The sequence below is a fragment of the Vulpes lagopus genome, chromosome 8, assembly GCF_018345385.1.
Source record: "Vulpes lagopus strain Blue_001 chromosome 8, ASM1834538v1, whole genome shotgun sequence".
Classification (NCBI taxonomy): domain Eukaryota; kingdom Metazoa; phylum Chordata; class Mammalia; order Carnivora; family Canidae; genus Vulpes; species Vulpes lagopus.
In genome coordinates this window covers 92217308-92239874 of record NC_054831.1, presented here as the reverse complement: position 1 = coordinate 92239874, position 22567 = coordinate 92217308, and the positions used below count along the sequence as shown (strand labels likewise).

Here is a 22567-nt window from a genome sequence, read left to right as displayed (position 1 = left end):
CTGAGGCAGCCAGGTGCCCCTGAGAATACTTTTCAAAGTTAAATAGTCTTTTATTTACAACAGAATATATCTCTTACTTTATCATTGTGGATATCATTTGTTCCACTAATCTGACAGCCTTTGATCATAATGTAAAAAAGGTTTCTGGACATTTTAAACACGTTATTGAAATGCTTGCCAGATGCATTGGGAAGAGGCCTTGGGTACTGCATGTTTAAGCACACACACTTTGACACTGCTCAGTTTCTTACAGAAGGGTGAAAAGAGCAGGGTATTAGATTGGACTTCCTAACTCTCCTGGACCATGATGATAAAGTCAGAATTTGTAACCACTATAAAGGGAAAAAGCACATCAGAGGTAAGATGTTAAAATCTGATTAACTTACCTCCTGTGGCTTGCTGTGATTATTGGCATAGACTTAGCTAAGTTTAGCATTTAATAAAATGATAACATTCTTGTCATGGAAGTAACATATGTCCTTACTTTTATGAATTTTTTACAACTGTCAAAACACGAAATAATTAAGGTGTGATTTTTGCAGAGCCACGAAGTAATATTCTTGGTGCTTTGTGTGTGTGTGTGTGTGGGGGGGGGGTGTGTGGCAGCAGCAAAGGTGGATTTGTTTGTGATATTTAAAGTGTGAAAAGCCTAAAAATTTTACATTTTCTAGACTAACCACATAAAAATTCATTTTTCATCAAGACATTAGATTCTGTTTTAGCTTAAAAAATTTATTGAGCACCTACTGCATGTTTGATCTAATGGTGCTGGGTGTTAGGGATGCAAGGTGAATTAAAATGGGATCTCAGGGAGGTGGGGAGTTTACCAGCAATTTTTCTTTTGATTTGCTGTGCCTTTCAATTTTTCTAATGAACATATCTAGTTAAACAAACAAATGAATAAACCTCAGACATTCCTGTTTATAAGTCTTGTCCTGCTCCTGCCCATGTTTGGGTGGAATGGAGGAAGTACTACAACAGATGATGTACTGTGGAGGCTGGATGCAGGGATATATGTGTGCACTGAGTGTTGTACATCTCTTTCCTTTTTGGAGAAAGGGAGAGGACTTCAGCCTCGCTGTTGGAAGAAAGGTTTCCTGGAGGAAACAGTGGCTGAAGTGACTCTGGCATGGTAACTATCCAAGAAAGTTGGGAGGCTCATTTCAGGCACAGTGATGAAGAAACACAGAGAGCATGAAACATGGTGTGAATTGGGAATTATAAGTAGTTGGGCAGCAGATGATGGTTCCAGAGTAGTTGGTGGGGCTTATGAAGCTCAGCAGTTTGTTTGAGTGAAGGACCTGAAGCAGTAGAGGAATGTGGTCATGACTTTGTTTTTATATTTGTAAAATATAGTCTAATTTCCTCCACTTAATTCTTATTTAAATATACTGAAATGGGTACCTAAATATTTTATGATTTAAGCTTTCTTTCTTTTAAAGCAGAAGGATTTGAGATACTAAAGGAAATGACTCTAGTGCTTTTGTCAGTTGGGTAGAAAGGCTGTCTAGGTGAAGTACCGAGGCACTCTGCTAGTCCTTTGGGAACTCGAGCTCTCGTGATGTCATCTGCTCGAATCTAAAAGGAACCAAGAGAGACCTGCTTGGCCAGCTTCCTGTTGGGCTCTAATAATTTTATATATGCGTGGGCATTTGCCTTTTTTATTGCCACTGGTGATGTCCACTTCACTTTTGTATGGGTATAATTGTGAAGACACTTGTACTGAGGTCTTGAGCCTCATCCTCTTGACCCCAGTAGTAAAGAGTTAGTGGTGATTTCATGATCTGCATCAGGGTGGGAAGTGGAGTGTACTGGCCAAATTTAATAGGCTTTCTTGGCCTTCATGTTGTCTCCTTGGGAGAGGGCTGAAAGTAGAGGTCTTACAGTCTTGCCTCTATGCTAGCATAAGAGGCAAGCCCCTTAAAAACACCTGCCCCTTAAGAAACACCTTAGAAAGAGATTTAGAACTTTATCTTCCTTCTGTCTCACTCTGGTATCTTCTACCTTTTAGCAAGGTAGTTTTCCTTATTCCTTATTTTAAAAGGGGGCTGGGGGATGCCTCGGTGGCTCAGCAGTTGAGCATCTGCCTTCAGCTCAGGCTGTGGGTCCCAGGATCGAGTCCCACATTGGGTTCCCTGCATGGAGCCTGCTTCTCCCTCTCTGCCTGTTGTCTGCCTCTCTCTGTGTATCTCTCATAAAAAAATCTTAAAAATAAATAAAAAGGGGACTGGGGAGCAGTAGAAGGTATGATGTTATTAGATGCTGGCATAGGAATGCCCCGGAGTTATGTTCCTTGTGTAATCTACCATTTGCCCTTTGTTTCCCTTTTAACTCTTAGATAATGCCACATTGGTGATTTGGAGTCCTTCTGCAGCAAGTAATCAATTTTTCCCTCATGCTGTAGGAAACTTGTGACCTCTCTTTCCCTGGTTAGTGAACTTAGGTCTGTTTTACCTTCTGCCAGTAACCTTTGTCACTATCTGACCTCTGCTCATCTGTCAGAGACACAGAGTTTCACTCCTTAGTGTGTAGCACTGTTTATGCCGCAGTCATCTGATTTTCAAGGCACACCCAGTTTTACTTTCCTTTATCTGAGTTCTCAACAACTTCTCCTTTTTAGATTCCTGCTTTTCATATGAGTCTCTTGTAAACAGAAGACACATGATCATTCGTTTTTAATCATTAACTGGTTTATGTAATCAAGAGTTTAAATATGCTGTACACAAAGCAATTATCCCCCCTCCCCCGCCTGTTTCTATTTTCTACCATCCTCCGTGTTTTTCTCCTCTAAGTTTCATGATACGGTATCTGTAGATATTAGATTGTTTAGTATATGAGTCACTGATATTAATGGCTGTGAAGTGGTATTTGATGCTGATGCATTAATATTAATAAAAATAGGATTCTCAGATCTGTTTTATTTCAGTTACCACTTCCTATATGAAAGTGACATGTCTTAGTTAAAATTGACGCCACATAAATGCAGTGTAGCTTTAAATGGAAATATAGTAAAAATCATTGTAAAAAATAATTTATGGATTATATGGCAGGGTTTTTGCCGCAAGTGAAATACCATATCAGTCTCTGGCTGGTTCAAGCAAATGAGATGAATTTATATTATTTTTGCTGTATTTTGCTTAATTTTGATTGGGACCATCTTATATATTTTTGCCATTTATCACCCTCATCTTTATCTCTGTAACCTTTGGGGGGGAGAGATACCCTGTGGTTCTTGGGTATTTAGATAGACATTTCTAGAAATCTGATCTTTTAAAAAAATCTCCTGCTTCCAAACACATGTATCAAAATCACATGTTTATTGGCTCTGATACTTGTAATAACTACAGTTAATATACTGAATTTCAGTGGTATGAAATGATGTGTATATATTTTTGTGGAAACATGACTTAGGATATTTAAAAATACACGTGAATTTCAAAACATTTCACTGAGAGATGTAAGAACAAACTTCCAGGGCTTGAATGCCTGAATATAGGCAGTGAACTGTGCATGTGCGCTGAGTAGTGGCAGCAGAGCAACTCTCAAGGCAACTGTTGTTCAGGAAGAGGAGTTTGTGTGTGTGCGTGTGTTTAGTGGAGAAGTTTTTAGGAAATTTGTAGCAGGCATATCAGGTAATTTCAGTATCATTTTTTATATTTTCAGTTGTTTTTCTATGTCTTTTACATTAAATGTGAAGTTGTACAGTTTCTGTGGTTTAAATAAATGACATATTTAAAAAATATGTCCTGGATATGATTTTTTGTCAGTTCACATAGTTAAATCTAATTCATTCTAGCTATTCATTTTAGCAATTTCATAACTGCTAGCTGTGTTGCAGCAAACATCTTTGTGCTCGTGCGTGTTTCTCTAGGATGGGGGGGGGTCTTCAAGTGGTATTACTGGGTCAGAAAATATGGTGGGTTTTACATATAGATAGATATTGCCAAATCCTCCTTTGGAAAGTATGCACTCATATCAGGGCATTGTGGAAGTACCCATTTTCCCCAATGACTGCCTACTTGACTCCCCTTGTATCTTAGATGTGACTTTTTTTTTTTTAAGGATTTTATTTATTTATCATGAGAGACATGAGAAAGAGACAGAGACATAGGCGGGGGGGAGTGGGGGGGTGGGAAGCAGGCTTTCTTGCGGGGGGTGCCTGATGTGGAACTCGATCCCTGGACTCCAGGATCATGCCCTGAGCCAAAGGCAGACACTCAACCACCGAGCCACCCGGATGTCCCCAGATGTGACATTTTGAAAGATATTAGCCTGATAGCTCATTGCCTGAGCATTTTGCACAGCTATTGGTTGTAAAAGTCCTACAAGTAGGATTAATACTTGGGAAATTGTTCCTATGGGCATATGTTTGGGACACATTTTAACTTTCTCACAGGGTCATTCTGTGTTTAAAGGTCACCACAGAAGGGAATTTTACCACGTCCTTCAAGTTAGTTTGCTGTTGTGTAAACTTTATGATCAGGAAATAACATTTGGAGAAAATGCTTCATGTTGCAGTTTGACTTCCTTTTATTTAGCCTTTAGGGTGCCCAAAGGACAAATTAGTATTCTCTTAAAATAATTGTTTACACATTGACATTTGCTTTTCCACAGATTATCTAAATTCTTCGCATATTAACTTCACACATGTTGCCCCGTATGTGCCGTGACTCCTGTTCTTTCTGACGGCCGCTCCCTGCAGCCACTGGGAGATGGTAGGATGCGTGTTGCCGCTGGGTCTGCTGGCCACGCACAAGAATGGGGGATCATGGCCCATTGGGAAAAAGCTGGGAGGACCTGGATTTGATCCTCAAAGCGATGTGACATTTGAGCCAGTGGGTGAACCTGTGGGAAGTTCAGGGTCTTCCTATGAAAAATAGGATTGACAGCCCCCACTATGGGGATTTTTTGAAGAATGGAAGTATTGTGGATTAAATACCTATGCATGGAAAGTGCTCAGTAGTTTGGAAGCGTTAAGTCTTCTGACAACCTTTTTGCCTTAAAACACTTTAAGAATGAATTTCAGGATGATGTTTAGGGAAAGGAAGTTCCCCAGAGCCAACTGTGGCATATCCAGTGCACTAGTAGAAGACTAATAATTAAAAACATTTGTGAGCATTGACCGCAGATGAAAAACTCTTTGCCACACTATATGCCTCCTAGTAAAGCAGTTGATTTGAGATAACATTTTATTAGTCCTAATTCTTTTTTTTTTTTTTTTAAGGTTTTATTTATTTGAGAGAGAGCGTCAGCATGAGCCATGTGTGGGGGGAGAGAGAGGAAGAAGCAGACTCCCTCCAGAGCATGGAGCCCAACGCAGGGCTTGATCCCAGAGCCCTGGGATCATGACCTGAGGTGAAGGCAGATAGACACTGAGCCACCGAGGCACTCCTAGTCCTAATTCTTATTTTAAAAATGCCTGCCCCTCTTTCTGGCAATACGAGGATTAGAAATACTTATTGACAGAGTTACATGTGCTAGGTAATACGTTATACACACACATATGCACATGTTATTACATATTTAAAAATATATGTAAACACATATAAATAAGTCTTTTTAATGAATAGCCAAGCTGATGAAAAAGTAAGGGAATTTTCCTGATGTTGGGATTTTTTTTTTTTATTAAAGATTTTATTTATTCATTCATGAGAGACACACACACAGAAAGAGAGAGGCAGAGACACAGGCAAAGGGAGAAGTAGGTTCCCTGCAGGGAGCCCAGTGTGGGACTCGATCTTGGACCTGGGATCACATCCTGAGCCGAAGGCAGGTGCCCAACCGCTGAGCTATGATGTTGGGCTTTGTTAATGCTGTAGATTTGATGTGTACCTGAAAGTATGTGCCAATTCTTGGTAGCCTGGAGCCTCAGTTTGGATGGGCTCTGACCATGGGGCCCAAGAAATAAAGACTGAGGCCAGTGCAGGGTAGACAGAGGGGGACTCAGGGATAATTTAAAGATTCTCAGAGGGCAACATCTTCCCAGGCGGGGGGACTGTCAGAAAGAATTCGTAACTACAGGACCACAGTAACCTTGTTCTGGTGCCAGAATCAGTGTGTGTGTGGTGTGTGACTTTAAAAAGAAAAGAATTTAAAGTGGATTGCTAGTGAACCCAGTGGGAGAGAACACAAATCTTTGGAAGAACTCTTTTTAAACCAAGGCCTCTAAGACTCCCCACAGATAGAATCCTAAAGACATGAATTCATATTCTCATATGAATGAATATACATAGAAACAAGCTACCCTCAGTGAGGGTCAGGATATACGACAAACTACATAAGCTCTCAAAGGTTGCAGATAGTAGAATTATCATATAGAATATATAATAAATATGTCTACTCTGTGGAAATAAATCAGAGACTGAGAATATAATATAGGATGAATAGAATCAAAATTGACCATAGGTTTGAAAAAGAACCAAAGAGATTTATAAATGATACATACATAGTAATTTATATAAAAAATAGACTGATAAAACAGCAAAAGTGAGGGCTAAAATGGAAGACAAAGATGAGAGTACAAAGATAAAATTAGGAATAGGATGAAAATGTCAAACACGTTGAACCTGGATCTCACAAAAAGAGAGTGTGATGGAGGATATTAACAAAGGTATGATAGCTGAGACGTGTCCAAAATTGGTGTAGTATATACATGAGAAGCCAGTGAATATGAAATCAGATAAAGAGACATTCCTACTAGATACATGATTGTGAGACTGGAGAATACTGAAGACCGTGGTGGTGGTGGTGGTGGTGGGGGGAGAGTAATTACAGAGAAAGGACAGTTGAATGGCAGACAGACAGCTTCTATCTTAATAGCAAAAGTAGAAGCCAGAGATAGTCTGTTGATGCCCTCAAAGTGATGAGAAAAAAGATTAACCTACAATTCTATATTCCGGAAAACCATCCCTCAAGAATGAATGCAAACTAGAGATTTCAAACTAAAATAGTGAAAGGGATAACTGTTTTGTGCCTTTTAACTCTGGGGTGTGGGGATGAGGAAAAGAAGTCAGAGGACAAGCAGTGAGATTTTTAGGAGGTTGTGATTTAACCTTCCCATGAGTCCTAAAATACTTAATAAATGCCATTTAAAAAGTTAAACACTATAAATTATGTGAGTTGCTTGCTTCTGATGACTGATAAAGGTTGGATTTTGGCTGTTGCAGTTGATAAGCCTGAACATTTATGTAGATGTTGGAAAACTGAGAAGGAAGAATGATGGATTGAAGAGTGGGAACGCATGGACACTATGAGGGGTGGATGGCTGTAAACCATAGAAAGCTAGGACATCGGGGTTCAGGCCAAGTTTAATAAGCTCTCCCAGGAGAAAGGGATGTCTTGGCTGACAAATATAAGGAAAAAAATCTTAAATCTGTCATTTGGAGTAGAATGTCATCCACAGAAAGTTACATTGTCAAGACTGACGTACTTGTTCAGTGTAATAGACCATGCCTGAATTAGTGAAATAGCTGCATTCCAGAATATATTCTCTGTAAATTTTCTCTCTGAAAAGACTTTCCTAAGCTTTGATGGAAAGTTGGCACAAATTGTTTATCTACATTCCTTAGAAGGGCTCTCCTGAAGTGAAATAGTAGTCTAGCATTGGGCTGAATCTAAGAATGACCTGGCATTCTGAGGCCAGGGCCAAAATTTTGTAAATACTTAAGTAAGGTTACTATTGATGAAAACAATCTGCATTTCAACTACTTTTGGGATTTTTAGATTTTTAGTATTACTATTTTTTAAAAAATTTAAGTAATCTCTACACTCAACGTAGGGTTTGAATTTACAACACCTAGATCAAGTTACATGCTTCACCTACTGGGCCGGCCAGGAGGTGAAGATTTTTGGGATTTTATCAAACTACTCATACAATTCTTTGTTCATTTGTGAGTTTCAGACGTAATAAAGAAATGTATCTCATAGAGATTCCATTAAAGAGATGTGTATGGGGGCGCCTGGGTGGCTCAGGTCTGTTTAAGCATCTGCCTTTGGCTCAGGTCAATGATCCCAGGGTCCTGGAATTGAGCCCCACATCAGGCTCCCTGCTCAGTGGGGAGTCTGATTCTTCCTCTCTTTTTGTCCCTCCCACTGCTCCCAGTGTTCTCACTCTCAAATAAATAAAATCTTTAAAAAAAAAAGATGTTTGTGGAATATGAAAATAACTTGAATTTATTTTTGGGTGTTTTATTCTGTTTTAATAGTAAAAATCCACATTGCTGTGATTTGTTTGATCACTTACTGTGGGTAAAGACTTAGAGATTGGGGTCAAATAGAGTGTTCCCTTTATTTTAATCCTTGTTTGTTGAAGTCAGAGGTTATTGTTTGATTCTCTACCAAATATCTGTTTATGTATTTGGAATAAAAAACTGAAACCATTTTGTTTTCAACTAATGAAATCACCCTGTGACTAAATCAGAACTATTTAAAACTATTACATAGCTTTGGAATTTATAATTTTGTGGCCCAGTGTACAATGAATACTCTGAAGATGAAGTCTTAGTGAAACTTTGAACTTGCTTGGCTTTGAGAACATTTCTTTGATCGTGGTCATGTTGGCTTAATGGGCTTTGACAGTCCTTGAAATTGGCTTTTATTTATTTGTAGGCTCTTCAGTATAACTTACTGAAACATAAAATGTATAGAATTCTGCTCTAATTATCTGATTTAAAGTAAGGATTTGTATTGATCTTTTCTGAAAGCCTTCCCTGCATATGAATGCAGTTGGTGAGCCAAACAGTTGGTGAGGCTAAAAGTAATTTATTTTTCTTCATGTTTTACACAGATTAAATCTGCAGCAATTAGCAGGTTTAATTACATAATTCCTACCTGGTACTACAAGTGAGAATATTCATTTTCTTAGAGATGTATCTGATTATGAAAAAGACTATCATAATTCTTGCTAGACCATCATCGACACATGCTTAAGAAATCTCCACTCCCACCTATCCTCAGTTGCCAAACGTACACAGATGACTTTCTGATCTGTGTTTTAATTTCACTTCTCTAAATCCAGGCAACCAAATTATTTTTGAATCAAGCAGGGTATAATAAGTAATATACTTAGCAGCCTGTCCTTCTGAGTTTTGTTCTTATTCATATTCAGGGAAAGCTTTCAGGAGAAGCATTCTGATTCTTTGATGCATCTTTTTGCATGGAGTTACTTTACTGTATCAGATATGCCTGCCTTTTCTGCTCCAGTGGCCAGCACTGTGTAAGCAGAAGTTAGATCATGGATGTTAGAGAGCTTTCTCCCTATTCCAAACAGTGCCATAAAATTAAGTTTTGCAAGCATTCTGTCATTTTGGGTGGGAAGATGAGACTCACATGTTTATAGAATGTAATACTGAAAAGAGAGGACTCCTCAGTGCACAGCTTTAAAATAAATGTTAAACAAAAACACTTGAATGTGGCAGGAAATCTAAGGCAAAATGTGTGCCTGCTTAAAATGCTAAGATACCACTTCTGGTTTTTTAGAACTTACTTTATTTTTGAAAAAGTAGTTAACTTCTGAGTGTTCCAAAGGAGGTATTACTAGTACTCAGGGGCAGGCCCTGCAGGTAGAAAGAAAACGTAAATCATGGTCATATAAGTTTATGTGTAACGATGTCAGAGCATTTGCGTACTAGTTGTGGCTTGTCAAGCATTACTTCAAATATGTGTGTCTCAGCTTTGTTCCCTGCTGGAAGTCTCTGTAAAAGGACCCTTCCTCCCCCAAGACTCTCTAATTTCTGTCCTGCCCTCTTTCCCCGCTCTGCTAGTTTCTCAGGGTGAGGGGCAGAGGTGGATGCACTGTGGCAGTACGACTGAGGCCGTCAAGTCAAGACTGTCGGCCTCTAGGAAAGAAAATTGACCTTTGTCTTTTTCTCTTCCAGATTGTCTTTTTACTCGGGCCACTCATCGTTCTCCATGTACTGCATGCTGTTCGTTGCGGTAAGTACTCTGCATCTGCCCCCCCCGCCCCCCCGCGGTGATGGTGACACGCCCCCTGCGGTGTGACCCCCAGCGTTCCTGTCAGCTGAGGTTCAGGTCGCAGAAAAGATACCTGCGCTCCAGCCAGGGCCAGTTCCCACTGTTGACAAGTATTTCTTTCCTTCATGTGGAGAGAGCAGACGGGCACACCTGTTTAGCAGTTGACGAATAGAAGACCTTCAGGAGAGGGTGGGGGGTATCTTCCCCTGGAAAGTAGGTCTTTTCCTGCCTATGGTCGGAACCTAATCATCAAGTGTGCAAACCTGGTGCTAAGAGTCCATTGGTGTGTGCTCTTAACTTTGGGGGGATGTATTTTCTGGAACATAGCAACAGCTTCTGTGTAATCACTGCAAGTCCCTGATCTCAAGTACCAGGCCAAGGTGGCTGCTGCTGTGTGGTGAGCTCACCTTCACTAGATGCGCCAAGGGCCCCTTTTCCTCCGGGGGGCTGCTGGGTTTAGGAGTGAAGTTTTGATTCGTGGATGTGAAGGCAGCTCTTGTTTCTTTTTGAGTAAGTTTTATTTTCCTTCACTCCCTGAAATACTTCATTGACTGCTTTCCATGGGACTAGAAAGGTTTCAGCTTCTGGGAGAGCAAGGGGCTGCTTCAGAAGCTTATCCTCTCTCCAGTTTGCAGGGCCACTTCTCATTACTAACCCATAGAGCAGCACTGGCAGGTGGCACTTGGGGTATACAAAGTTGACAGTGAAGAGTTAGAACATATTTGCATCCATATTTTGCATCTCTAGACAGGAGTGTTTGTTTATCCAGAGAACCTTAGGGAAGACCAGGCAACAGGGCATATACAGGAGTCTTTAAAGGTCAGTTCAATTGACTTACTTTTTATAACTCTCCTATCTCTGCATGTCTTTATGAAATTACAAAATTTGTTGGAAAAGAAGAGAAGGGGAGAGAAGATCTCTACCCTTAATGATCAGCTATAATTTTTGTCTTAATTTTCCTTATGAGTGGTTTTCTATATAGTTGTGTTTTATATAAACTTGCTCTTTTCCTCTTTTTTCTCTCTCTTCCTTGGTTACATTAAGTGCTATCGCGTATTTAATGCTTACATTATTAGCCCATGGTATATGATATTAAGAGTAGATTGCTGAGAGTTAATTTGGTCTTATTCAGACACATTTTAAAATTAATTTTTACCAGAATCCTGCTTTCATTGGAAAAACCAAATTTGGAAAGTTAAAAGAATGTAAAAATTATAGATGAGTGTGCTTTACAAAATTCAAACCCACAATTTCAAAACCATTAGAGTAGAGCTAATTTTTGGCTTTTTCAGCATTTCTGGAAATGTTGTCTTTTGTCTTAGGTTAATTTAATTTTGAGAGGAAGCAACAGGGTATCAGTTTAGCAGAATTTAGGGCTTCCTTTTTAAAATACGCACCCAAATGTTTCTGAAAAAGTGCCACGGGGAATGTGAGTTATTTGAAGGGAGTATCGAGAAATACTATTCCAATGTCCTCTGTTCATTTATCTTATTAGAAAAAGTTAGCATTCTTTCTAAAGGGAGCCACTGTGTATTTTTCTTTTTAAATAGGGCATGGGGACAGGGGGAGATGAATGTTAGAAGCATTTAGTATCCTGAGAAATCTTCCCAAAGCACAAGTCTGTGACTACACGGACAGCTTTTTGGTGTTTGGACATGTTCTACATGCCCACAGCCAGACTCGCCAGGGCGGCTCCTGTGCTCGGCCAGCCCCTCGCCTGAGTGTCGGTATCTGTAAGTCCTTCAGGACAGGGACTTAAGAAGCTGAGGTTGATGATGATGATTTGCATTCATACCACTTTAATTGTTGGCTCTTTCTGATAACCCTCATGAAGCAGAAGAGGGGTGGCTGCCCCGTTATAGTTGGGGAGCTAGGGGCCTAGGGAGGCCGTTGAGGTCTGCTCTCTGTGGTCTCTTGTTAATCGGTTCCTCGCTTTGCTGACAGGCTGCTTGATCTGAACCCTAGTCTAGTTATTTTGAAGGAGGTCAGGTGATGACAGAACTTTTATCAACTGTTTTTAATTGTGAAGAATATTCTCAGATCATTATCTTCTATATCCTGCAGTTTACTGCGCATCTTTGCTCCTTTGACCCTTCTCAAAATATCTGTATATTTAGTCACATATAAACTTTTACTGAGAGTTGTTTTGTAAAATAGGAAACTAATGTACAGAAGATGAAGGGCTTCATGGGAAGCCTGCTGCATAGACACCTGGGAGGCTAGGAGGAGACAGCTAGGGATCTAAGCAGATGGAAAATTACCATGATTGTTGTTGGGTAACTGGGTATGAGCTCTTAGACATAAAGTTATAATGAAAAGTTCAGATAAATAGGTTTGTTGTAGACCAAGGCTTTTCTGGGGAGGAATGTTGGCCAGAGCAACTGTGCGCTGCATTTCAGTGACTCTAAGCAGTGGAAATATTTACTTGATGTGGATGTAGGCCCCAGCTTTTATTTCAGCCCCTGAACACAGATGTCTCCCTGCTTTCCAGCTTTCACATTTATATACAACAGTTAACCACCTCCTCTGCCAATTCCTTAGGCAGTGACTCATCTGGTTTCCCTAGGCATCTTGGCATCGTGGGTCAGTCCCAGATTTGGGTGGAGATGTACAGTTTAAATTCTGAGGACAGTTTTTGATAACCAAAACTTCCGTCAAGAATTCCTGACACGCAGAAATGAACTTCTAATTTAAAAAGTCTCAAAGAAAATATCCTGACCATTGTTCTCATCTGGCAGGAAGCCCAGCCCTGCACTTGATGGTGCCAGGACAGTCAGCACCCATGACAACCACCTAGGCTGGCAGGAGCAGAGGGCAGGGCATCTTTGCATGTAGCTAGTTCATGTGCTTAGTGAGGCCCACTGAATGTGGCCAAATGCCAAAGAATCCAAGTTGACTTCACTGTCCAGGAAAGGAGCCATGTTATGAGACTGTCCTCTTTTTAGTACGTATATATATGGAATGTACTGGAGTATACTGAAGGAATAGACTTGAAACCCGTTTCCCAGCACTGTGCTATTGAGCCTGAAGTCTCAGATGGTTTACATGTCTGTTATGAAATTCCTGTATAAATGCCTACAATGGGGTCCCAGGTACCTTAGTGTCTGTGCTTCAGTGGACCCCTGCCCCTGCCACAGGATGTGTTGTATCTGGGTCTTGCCCTCTCCCGTGTTGGATACCACCTGCTTCCCTCGAGGTTTGTACAGTCCCTCACCTGGCACTCACCATGTGGTTGGTACCTAGCACTGGTGTGTTTTCATGAAGATGCTTCCCAAAGTGTGAATTAATGCTGGGCACGGGGCAAGTGATCACAGCCCAGGACGACATGAATCCTGGCTAACTGTAATGTGGGATTCTACATCTAAATTTAGGAACTCTGAATCCTACAGGTGGTGAAATTGAAGCCTTAGAGAAGACTAAACAGAGGTCAGCCTTAGGGTGTTCTCCTGGCCAGGTCTGTCATCAGATGGGGGGAAACGATATATTGCCTGGCTTGGTCAAGCTCTGTTTCAAAATAAGTAGAGTAAGGAATATTTGTGTTGAACATGCTGTTGTCCATCTGGTTCAGGAGTTGGCAGATGATTTCAGTAAAAGGTCACTTCATAGTTAGGCTTTGTAGGCCACACGCAGTCTCTGTTGCATATTTTAAAAACAGCCCTTTAAATTGTGAAGACCGGGACGCCTGAGTGGCTCAGCGATTGAGTGTCTGCCTTTGGCTCAGGGTGTGATCCCAGGTCTGGGGATCGACTGCATCGGGCTCCCTGTGAGGAGCCTGCTTCTCCCTGTCTCTGACTCTCTCTATCTCTCATGAATAAACAAAATATTAAAAAACAATGTGAAGCCATTCTTAGCTTGCAGAGTGACCCCCTGACTCTCCTTTAAAACAGGAAAGAAACCCTCTTATTTTAAAAGATTATTAAGAAACTGTGAGACAACAAGCATTTTGCAATTAAGTGTTACAGGATCAAGGAAAGGCAAAATATAAATAAACCAGCTTCAAAAAATATGTTGGTCAGCAATCAGATTTTAAAAGTGAGAAGTTAGGGATCCCTGGGTGGTGCGGCGGTTTGGCGCCTGCCTTTGGCCCAGGGCGCGATCCTGGAGACCCGGGATCGAATCCCACATCGGGCTCCCGGTGCATGGAGCCTGCTTCTCCCTCTGCCTGTGTCTCTGCCTCTCTCTCTCTCTCTGCGACTATCATAAATTAAAAAAAAAAAAAAAATTTAAAAAAAATTAAAAAAAAAATAAAAGTGAGAAGTTAGATCCTTTAATGGAAGCCATTTTTTTTTTTTTTTTTAAAGAAATTTTGAGTAATCTACTCTTGGACGATACTAAAATAGTGAAAGAATGCCTATAAGTAGTGCCAGCAGACAGTAAATTTCCTTATTTAAAAAAGATGTACATATTTTTTACAAAAAATGAAAAATGTGTATACCGTAGCATTTTCCAATGTGGCCCTGTTCATTGCAATGTCCTCAGTGTTTAATTGGACTAGGCCTTTGTGTGCCTACAAAACTGTCATGAGGCTCTTCACGGAGAGATTCAGTGTTGGATTCTCTCTGGATCAGGAGGAAGGCCTCTCTGCACTTGTCCGGGAAGCATTTGCTTCCTGCGCCACAGAGTATCTTCCTACAGTCCTCTGCCTTGGAACATCTGTTGAGCAAATTGATTCCTTCTGTCCTTGTTGCCTTAAGGAATAAGAAATTGCCTTTATGAATCTCTAGTACTAGCTCAGCTAAGAAGCTTTTGCCGATTTCTTTTTAAAAAAAATACTGGACATGGTAATTTATTTCTACCCTATTTTGAATGGGTTTTACTTTGGTAAGAGATTGGACACTTTTTTTTTTTTTTAAGAGAGACTGGACACTTGACCTTCCGTTGAGCAGTGGTACTCTCCTGACCAGAAGCCCTCCATGGAAGAGTTGCTTGGGGCTTACCCTTGCTCAGTTTGCTCGTCTTAGAAGAAAACTACATCTAGAACCTCCCTTTTCACAAGGGTTAGTAGTGATGCCTGGTTTCAGTGAGGACACTCCTGGTGGATATTGGTGGATTACCGCTAAAGCTAATTCTCAGATTATTTTTTGCTTTCTAAATCTGGGTTTTGCAGAGTCACTGGTTGTGATTTGACAGCTGATTTGTCCCGACCTTTTGCTCTAGTGCACTGTCTGGTCAGGGAAATAACAGGTCCTCTGCTGGAGAGACCGGAGAAATAGAGATAGGCCTCCCTGTGGTTTCCTGTTGAGGCCTGGAGGTTAATTTCCTCTACAAGTTCTCCAGTGGTATTTGTCTATCTTGCCTTTTTAACAGATGAAAAAAAAGTAGGCAGGGAACAGTATGAAGGCTAGTGAAGTATATGATGGATCTTTGTTTTTCCTGCTAACTTTATGGTTTGTGCCTCCCAGAAACCCACATGCCTTGTGCCTCTTCGTGTAGGGGACAGCAGAGAGGACGCTAGTGATAGGCTGCTCCTCTCACAAACTTGACTGTTCTCTCGCCTCTGGGGAGTATCTCAGTGACCAGCTGCAGGTTATTGCTTCCTTTCTGCCTTTTCCACCCATCATCTTATTTTAGTTGTGACCTTTCTACTTCGGAACTTCTTTGATCAGAAGGTTGCATGTTAGGATCAGGAGGGATCCAGAGGTTACAGTTTCTCACCAGGCAGTCCTTGGTCCCCCACCAGTGGACCGAAATATCCACGGTTGGGTCAGTTGAGACCAAACTGCTGCATGCTCAGAGAGGAATCTTAGAACGGGCCCGAGAAGTGGGAGAGAGATGGGGAGATGAACCACTGGGCTCAGGGTAGGGGTACACACCTTGTACTATATGTAGAAGGAAGTCATGGAAATCCCATGCCCAGTGCTAGACCGCTCTTGTAACGGGGACTTCAGTGGACGTTTAATGTGTTTGTCCTCATGGGATTTAAGTTTTTCTCATGATTTGAACCTTGGTGTGTAAATAGTATTTTTCTTCTCAACTGAAACTTATCTTCTTTTTTTTTTTAAAGATTTTATTTATTCATGAGAGTGTGTACATAGAAAGAGAGGCTGAGACACAGGCAGAGGGAGAAACAGGCTCTTTGCAGGGAGCCCCACGAGGGACTCGATCCCGGGTCTCCAGGGTCACGCCCTGGGCTGAAGGTGGCACTGAACTGCTGAGCCATCCGGGCTGCCTGAAACTTATTTTTTTTTTTTTGAAACTTATTTTTTAAAAGTAAAACTCTTCATTATTTGTCACAGAACCACATTAAAAACAAAATAAAATGGGATTTTGGTTAAACACACAGAGGTGGCTAATAATTGGCATTTTATCTTTTGGTTGTAAGCAATTGACTCTCTTAGCTCTCCCAGAGGAACAATGGTTTGTGTGTGTGTTTGTTTTTCTAAACATTTAATTGAGCCTCAACATGGGGCTCCTCTCCACGACCCCGAGATCATGGCCTCAGCAGAAGTTGGGTTGGACAGAAGCTTAACGGACTTGTGCCACCAACGCGCCCCCAAAATGGTTTATGGGAAAGACCTACGTGGCTAGCACCAGGACCTGAACATCCTCCACTTGTCTCACTGGCTGCCCCTCTGCTCCATTCTTCGTGCTCACTCAGTGGCCCGCTGTCCTTGCCTAACCATAGCTTTTGCTTCCTCCTGAGTTTACTATGCAAGTAGCCTACCTGTGGCCTTTGGGGGCCCTTTCTGTACCTTCTGAAAGAAGAGAACTCGTTCATCCTTGCAGTGCAAATTCCGGAGGAGAACACAGCCTGGCAGGCCTCTGGGCCAGGCCTGTCCTTTGTTTTCAGTGTTCCCTCTGAAAAGAAGGCACAGCTGTGTGGTCCAAATGGGCTCCCCCTTCCCTGTGTCTGTGGAAGGATGGTTCCCCACAGGAGGGGAGTCCTCAGCACCACCATGGACTCTGCCCAGTACCCTACAGTGCTGGATGGAGAGTTCCTTAGTTCTTCTGAGTTTTATGACCTAAGCGACAGACTTTCTTACTTGCATGTGTTCAGTGCACATATGATTAGCATATGCGTGTGTGGGGGTAGGGGAGCTGGAGTGAGGGAGTTGGCAAAGGCAGGGACTATGGAGCCTTTTTATATAATAAGGTTTGGCATTAAAGCATGGGCTCTGTCCCTCTATCTAGTTCAGGTCAACAGCAGAGTTTCCAACATTGTTTCTCTGAGGCGGTTAAGAACATATACTTCTCTCAACAGAGACTTGTTTATTTTTTTTAAAGATGTATTTATTTGAGAGAGACAAAGAGAGCATGGCAGAAGGGAGGGTGGCTCCAGGATGAGCAGGGCGCCCGATGGCCGGGGAGGGGGGAACCCCCGCCATCATGACCTGAGAGGGAGGGAGATGTTTAGCCAACTGAGCCACCCGGATGCCGCAACAGAGACTTGTTTTTAAAGGTACATACTTTCCTCTTAAAGGACAAGGAATAGAATAAAGTTATAAACCCACAAAGTGAAAGAATGGAAAGGGACACAACAGGCAAGTGGTAATGATTTTTGGGAAGCAGTTAAATGAGTAGGTAGAGGAAGTCAAATCTCTGGTACCTCGGGGGAGGGGGGGAGATATTAAAAGATCTGCACTACAGAACTTGAGAAAGGCTTATTAACATGGAGCCACCAGAAAGCCCAGACTGTCTGCCTGTGGAAGCTGCGTATGCAGGAAAGACTGCTGGCTGGCAGCATGGGAGGAAAGCTGTTGAAGTCTGGAGTTGTGGCCATGTCAGCTGTGGAACTCCAAGTGATCCAAGGTCCAGGAAACTCTTTGTTTACCTCCTTGGGATCTACTGAAATGGAAGATGCTTTTTTTTTTTTTAAGGTTTTATTTATGTACTCATGAGAGACATACAGAGGCAGAGACCTAGGCAGAGGGAGAAATAGGCTCCCTCCTGGGAGCCTGACGCAGGACTTGATCCCACGACCCCAGGATCACGACCTGAGCCAAAGGCAGACACTCAACTGCTGAGCCACCCAGGTGCCCCTGAAATGGAAGATTCTTGACAGCAATGAACAGAGCTGTATTTAGGATATGCCTGGTCTTCCCAGAGCTACACTGAGTATCTTGGACTCAGGGAAACACCGAGCAGGCAAATAGGAAGCATCCTCAATTGGCCAGCCTTAAGTAGAGCTGAGAATTGTTCTGTGACCACAGCCTGCATACGTGCCATGGCCATTAGTCATCAGAGGAGCCAGAGCTTGGAGGGGAGGGTAAGGTTAGCTTTATGACCATAATGAGGGGATTCTTAGTACTCCTTCAGGGTGAAATCATTTCCTCTCTGAGATGGGGGTAACATGGATACTTGGATACATGTGTAAGGAGAAACTAGCTACTTAGAGGGGTAAACATTCCACCTAAAGTACACTGAGGCTTGACTATTACTAATCCATAAGTGAATGCTAATTCAAAAGAATTAGGGATGTTGAGGAATTTGGGGGCAAACTCCCTAGAATTAAAGTCAGGGTCTTTGGAAGGAAAACGTTATCAGAAGGATTTTAGAATCCTAAGTGAGGAAGGACCTTCAGAGTCCTGTCTGAGTCTCCTTTAGGTTGGAAGCACAAAAAAAGACTAAGCATAAGTCCATTTTAGAGTTAACTGTTTTTTCTTGCTATGTCCTTAGCAGAGAGAGGTGCAGTTCTCCCTAAGGTGCATTCCTAAGTATAATTCATAGCTATATATTTTTATAGTCTGAAGAACCTATGCCTTTAACAGTTATATGAAAATCAGCTATATAATCAGAGTAGGGACAGCTGAACCTTTGGAGAGTCACATTCAAAACTTGGCTTCCACCCCAGTCCAAGATACTGTTTTCCTTAAAACCAATAAAACATTTCCAGTTAAGATAGAACTAGTGAGGAGAATCTAACTGGCATCATTGTGTTACCTAATTGGCTGCCACTGGCAGATACACACTTCGCTTCAACCAGAACCAACTATCTCCCAACTCCAGAGTCTAGAGACACATACCGAAAAAGAAAGGGGGCGCTCTGCAAAGCCAGGAGTACTTTAACCAGCTAATCTGTGCAGTTCAGTTGAACTGGTATGCTCTGTTACAATTAGATGTTTATACTGTAAAATACTCAATAAAATTAGACAATCTCTGAGTTTTTGCCAGCTGCTAAGAATTGAATGCTTGCTCACAGCAGTGCGCAAAGAACTGGGAATGGATTTGTGTATCAATGTCAAGTAGGCAGTGTTTGTGGGCACGGCCACACAAATTGTTTTCTGAGTTCTAGTTAAGTTTAGGAATCACAAATTATCAAACAGAACTTTAAGATATTTTTAAAAGCATATTAGATACAAATAAGGCAAAATACTTTTTTAAAAAAAGAGACCAGATTCACTAAAACGCAGTGATAGGAAAACTATCCAAGGTTAGCTGTATGACTAATGAGGGGATTCTTAGTACTCCTTCAGGGTGAAATCAGCTGTCCCTACTCTGATTATTTAGCTGATTTTCATATAACTGTTAAAGGCATAGGTTCTTCAGACTATAAAAATATATAGCTATGAATTATACTTACATGAATGCACGTTAGGGAGAACTGCACCTCTCTCTGCTAAGGACATAGCATCCTTCTACATCACAATCTTTAGGATGCACCCAAGTCAAAGGCAGGCTGAGAAAGAAAAGGGGAAATTCTCAAGTCTGAGGAGTATAGAGAAAAGTCATGAAACTTAAAGGGCACAGGTGCTAAGCAAAGACTAATCCATTGTCAGGACAAAGCTAGAACTTGTATTACTTATTTAGGCAGCTTGCTATATTTACTTAAAATACAGATTTAGTCTCTGCTGCCCGCCTCCTTAAAAAAAAAAATTATTAGAGAGCACAAGCAGGGGAGTGGCAGAGAGAGAGAGAGAAGTGGGCTCCCTGCTCAGCAGCTCTATCCCAGGACTCTGGTGATCATGACCTGAGCCAAAGGCAGACGCCTGACTGTGCCACCCAGGTGCCCCGCTGCTGCCCTTTAAAGTAACTTGAGGATAGTGGAACTCTCAAGTAAATTGTTAGAATGAATTAAACAAACTTAGTCCCTAGTTAGACTGGATGAAAACACAGTAGCTTGGCCCAGGGTAAGGACACCCTTGTGCTCAGAATGCGAGCACTTTTTCCCAAGACTTGGAACTAAGGATAACAACGGGCTTTGAATCAGAATTATAACACAAATCCCAAGAGGAAGAGCTGCCTTTGAAATCCTAGAAAGTTATAAGTAAGGAAACCCCTTGCCTTGTTAACAATTTGAAAAGCAGTCTAGCTAGATAGGTCCAGTAATAAACTATTCTAAAGACAAGTTTCTGGGGCAATCTCTTTTTGTTTTGCTTATTTAAAAGGATTAACTTTCAGGTGTTAATGAGCATAAGAATGCTTGCCTAACACCGTATTCTGTATATAATTTATACCCTGATTATTTAATGGTTATTAATAGTAATGATTATTAATATATAATGAGTTACTCATGTATAACACCAACCCTTTAGGGGGATGGTGATAATTAAAAAATATATATAGTTTCTAGTTGGTAGGTTAAACTCTTGTCTTTATTCCTGTCTTCTCTATTAGCTTTACCTTCAAGCCAGGATGAAGGGAGACTGGGCAAGGCTCTTACGCCCCACACTGCAATTTGGTCTTGTTGCTGTATCCATCTACGTTGGCCTCTCCCGAGTTTCCGACTACAAACACCACTGGAGTGATGTACTGACTGGACTCATTCAAGGAGCCCTGGCTGCCATATTAGTTGTAAGTATACAGGGTGGCAGCCTACATCTTGATACTGATTAAACATTGGGATGATTGAGTAGAAAACATGTCCCAGTGAAAAAACTATCCAAAGGCAGATAATGTGGCTCAGTAATTTTTACTGGGTAATCACCCCAATGGTTTTAAGTCATGTAGGATAGACAGCAGATAAGAAAAAAAAAACCATGTTGCTTTTTCCAAAAGTTATAAAACTCTTACTACTGTATGTTTTTTTGTAAAAGGCTATGGCTGTGTAGTGTTTTGTTTTGGGTATGAATTGCAGAATAACTTGAGTTTAATACAGTTAAACCTGTTTTACTTAAGACCTAATAAGCAACTCTCAATTTAGAAAATCTGTTTTAACAAAACTTCCTTTTAGTCACTTATTTTTTTGTACCCTTTCTCTGTACCCTGTAATGTTTGTATTTATTTTCACAAACTGCTTGTATATGGTTCTTAAAATTAAATTACATCATTAAATACTTCTGTCCCGTTCTAAGTATAACTTGTTCTCTATAGGTGGTGTATGTATCTGATTTCTTCAAGGAGAGAAATTCTCCTTTTAAAGAAAGGAAAGAGGAGGACTCTCATACAACTCTGCATGAAACACCAACGACGGGGAATCACTTTAGGAACAATCACCAACCCTGAAGGTAGCAGAGTGCCCAGATAAAGCTGGCCCGCTTTCTAAAGGAAAATGATTGCAACCAGAAGGCCAAGAGGATGAGTTTTCTTCTTGGTGTACAAGCCTTTAAGGGACCGCTGCTGCTATACCTCTTGGATGCCCACTTTACCTGTGTGTATATAGTCACATTTAACAATGGTTATCTAATAGCTCAAAGTTCATTAAAAAAAATTTCAAGCCTTTCACTAAAACAATGCCCACCTGTACGTTTTTTATTAAAAAAATGTAATGCTTATGTACAAATGTGTATGTAATAATGCGCTTTCTTAGTATGATGCCTGATTTAAATATAATACATACTGAAATGGTTGAGTACAACTGCCTTGAGATGGGAGAACCAAATCAACACTTCTGTAAAAGCATTTCTAGTCAACTGTGATCAGGTGGTATAAAATTTAAAATCCCACATTCGTTTATCTGACTTTTTATAAGTAGAGGCTGGCAGCAAACACAATATCTCTCTTGATTTTGGTGATTCCTAAGAGAAAAGAAAATATGGTTTAAACTTCCAAGACCACAAAGACCGTAATTACCCTCCGGTCAGGTTTTAATACAACAATCCTGATGATACCAAACCCTACTGGTCTAAAACACAGGACGTCACAGCCACTTCTGAGAGCAGGGAAACTTAGAAACCAGACTCCTGCTCTTGTGACTCTAGACCCTGAAGTAGCCTGTGTCTGTGTGTGTGTGTGTGTGTGCAGGGGGCGTGCCGGTGTCTAAGGCTATGCACACACTCCTGAGGAAAGGACTAAACCGTCAAAAGTAGTCATTCAGTTGACCCAAAAGTATGAATTTTCAGCGTACATAGGAGACCCTGTATTTTCACTTACTATGTAAAACTCTTTCTGAACTGAGGCAGGACAAACCTAAACTTTTTTGCACACCTCTTCTTAGGACACTTAACCAGCAGAAACCATTAGTAGGGGTTGTGACTATAAGAGCAACTCACTCAGAGCCAAAAGGTGGCTGCTGTTCTTTGACAAGAAAAAGGGCTGTGAGTTACAACAGCAAATATTGAGACAGAACAAACTGTAAGCATGTTATATACTCCCTCCTGCCTCCTGCCCACTTCCATTGCTACCACCTTGGACTGGCTATCCTGTTTTTTTTTTTTTTTTCCTGGTCTTCCCACTTCTACCTTGCTATCTACAGGCTTCTCTACAATGCAACAGCAAG

At 41.2% G+C, this 22567-nt stretch overlaps 2 protein-coding genes across 3 annotated transcripts in view; one reads left to right on the top strand and one right to left on the bottom strand.

Moving 5' to 3' along the window:
- PLPP1 (phospholipid phosphatase 1) overlaps positions 1–21579 on the top strand; it is a 92428-nt gene extending 70849 nt beyond the window's left edge. For both annotated transcript variants that reach the window (XM_041765632.1, XM_041765633.1), the window contains exons 4-6: positions 9876–9933; positions 20527–20703; positions 21223–21579. In XM_041765632.1, coding sequence (XP_041621566.1) covers positions 9876–9933; positions 20527–20703; positions 21223–21354 — 367 coding nt within the window. In that variant the 3' untranslated portion in view covers positions 21355–21579. The remainder of the gene's footprint in view (positions 1–9875; positions 9934–20526; positions 20704–21222) is intronic.
- A 3-nt stretch (positions 21580–21582) lies between these two features.
- The window catches only part of MTREX (Mtr4 exosome RNA helicase), a 104061-nt gene continuing 103076 nt past the window's right edge, over positions 21583–22567 (bottom strand). Inside the window, exon 27 of the mRNA XM_041765631.1 lies at positions 21583–21866. Coding sequence (XP_041621565.1) covers positions 21814–21866 — 53 coding nt within the window. The 3' untranslated portion in view covers positions 21583–21813. The remainder of the gene's footprint in view (positions 21867–22567) is intronic.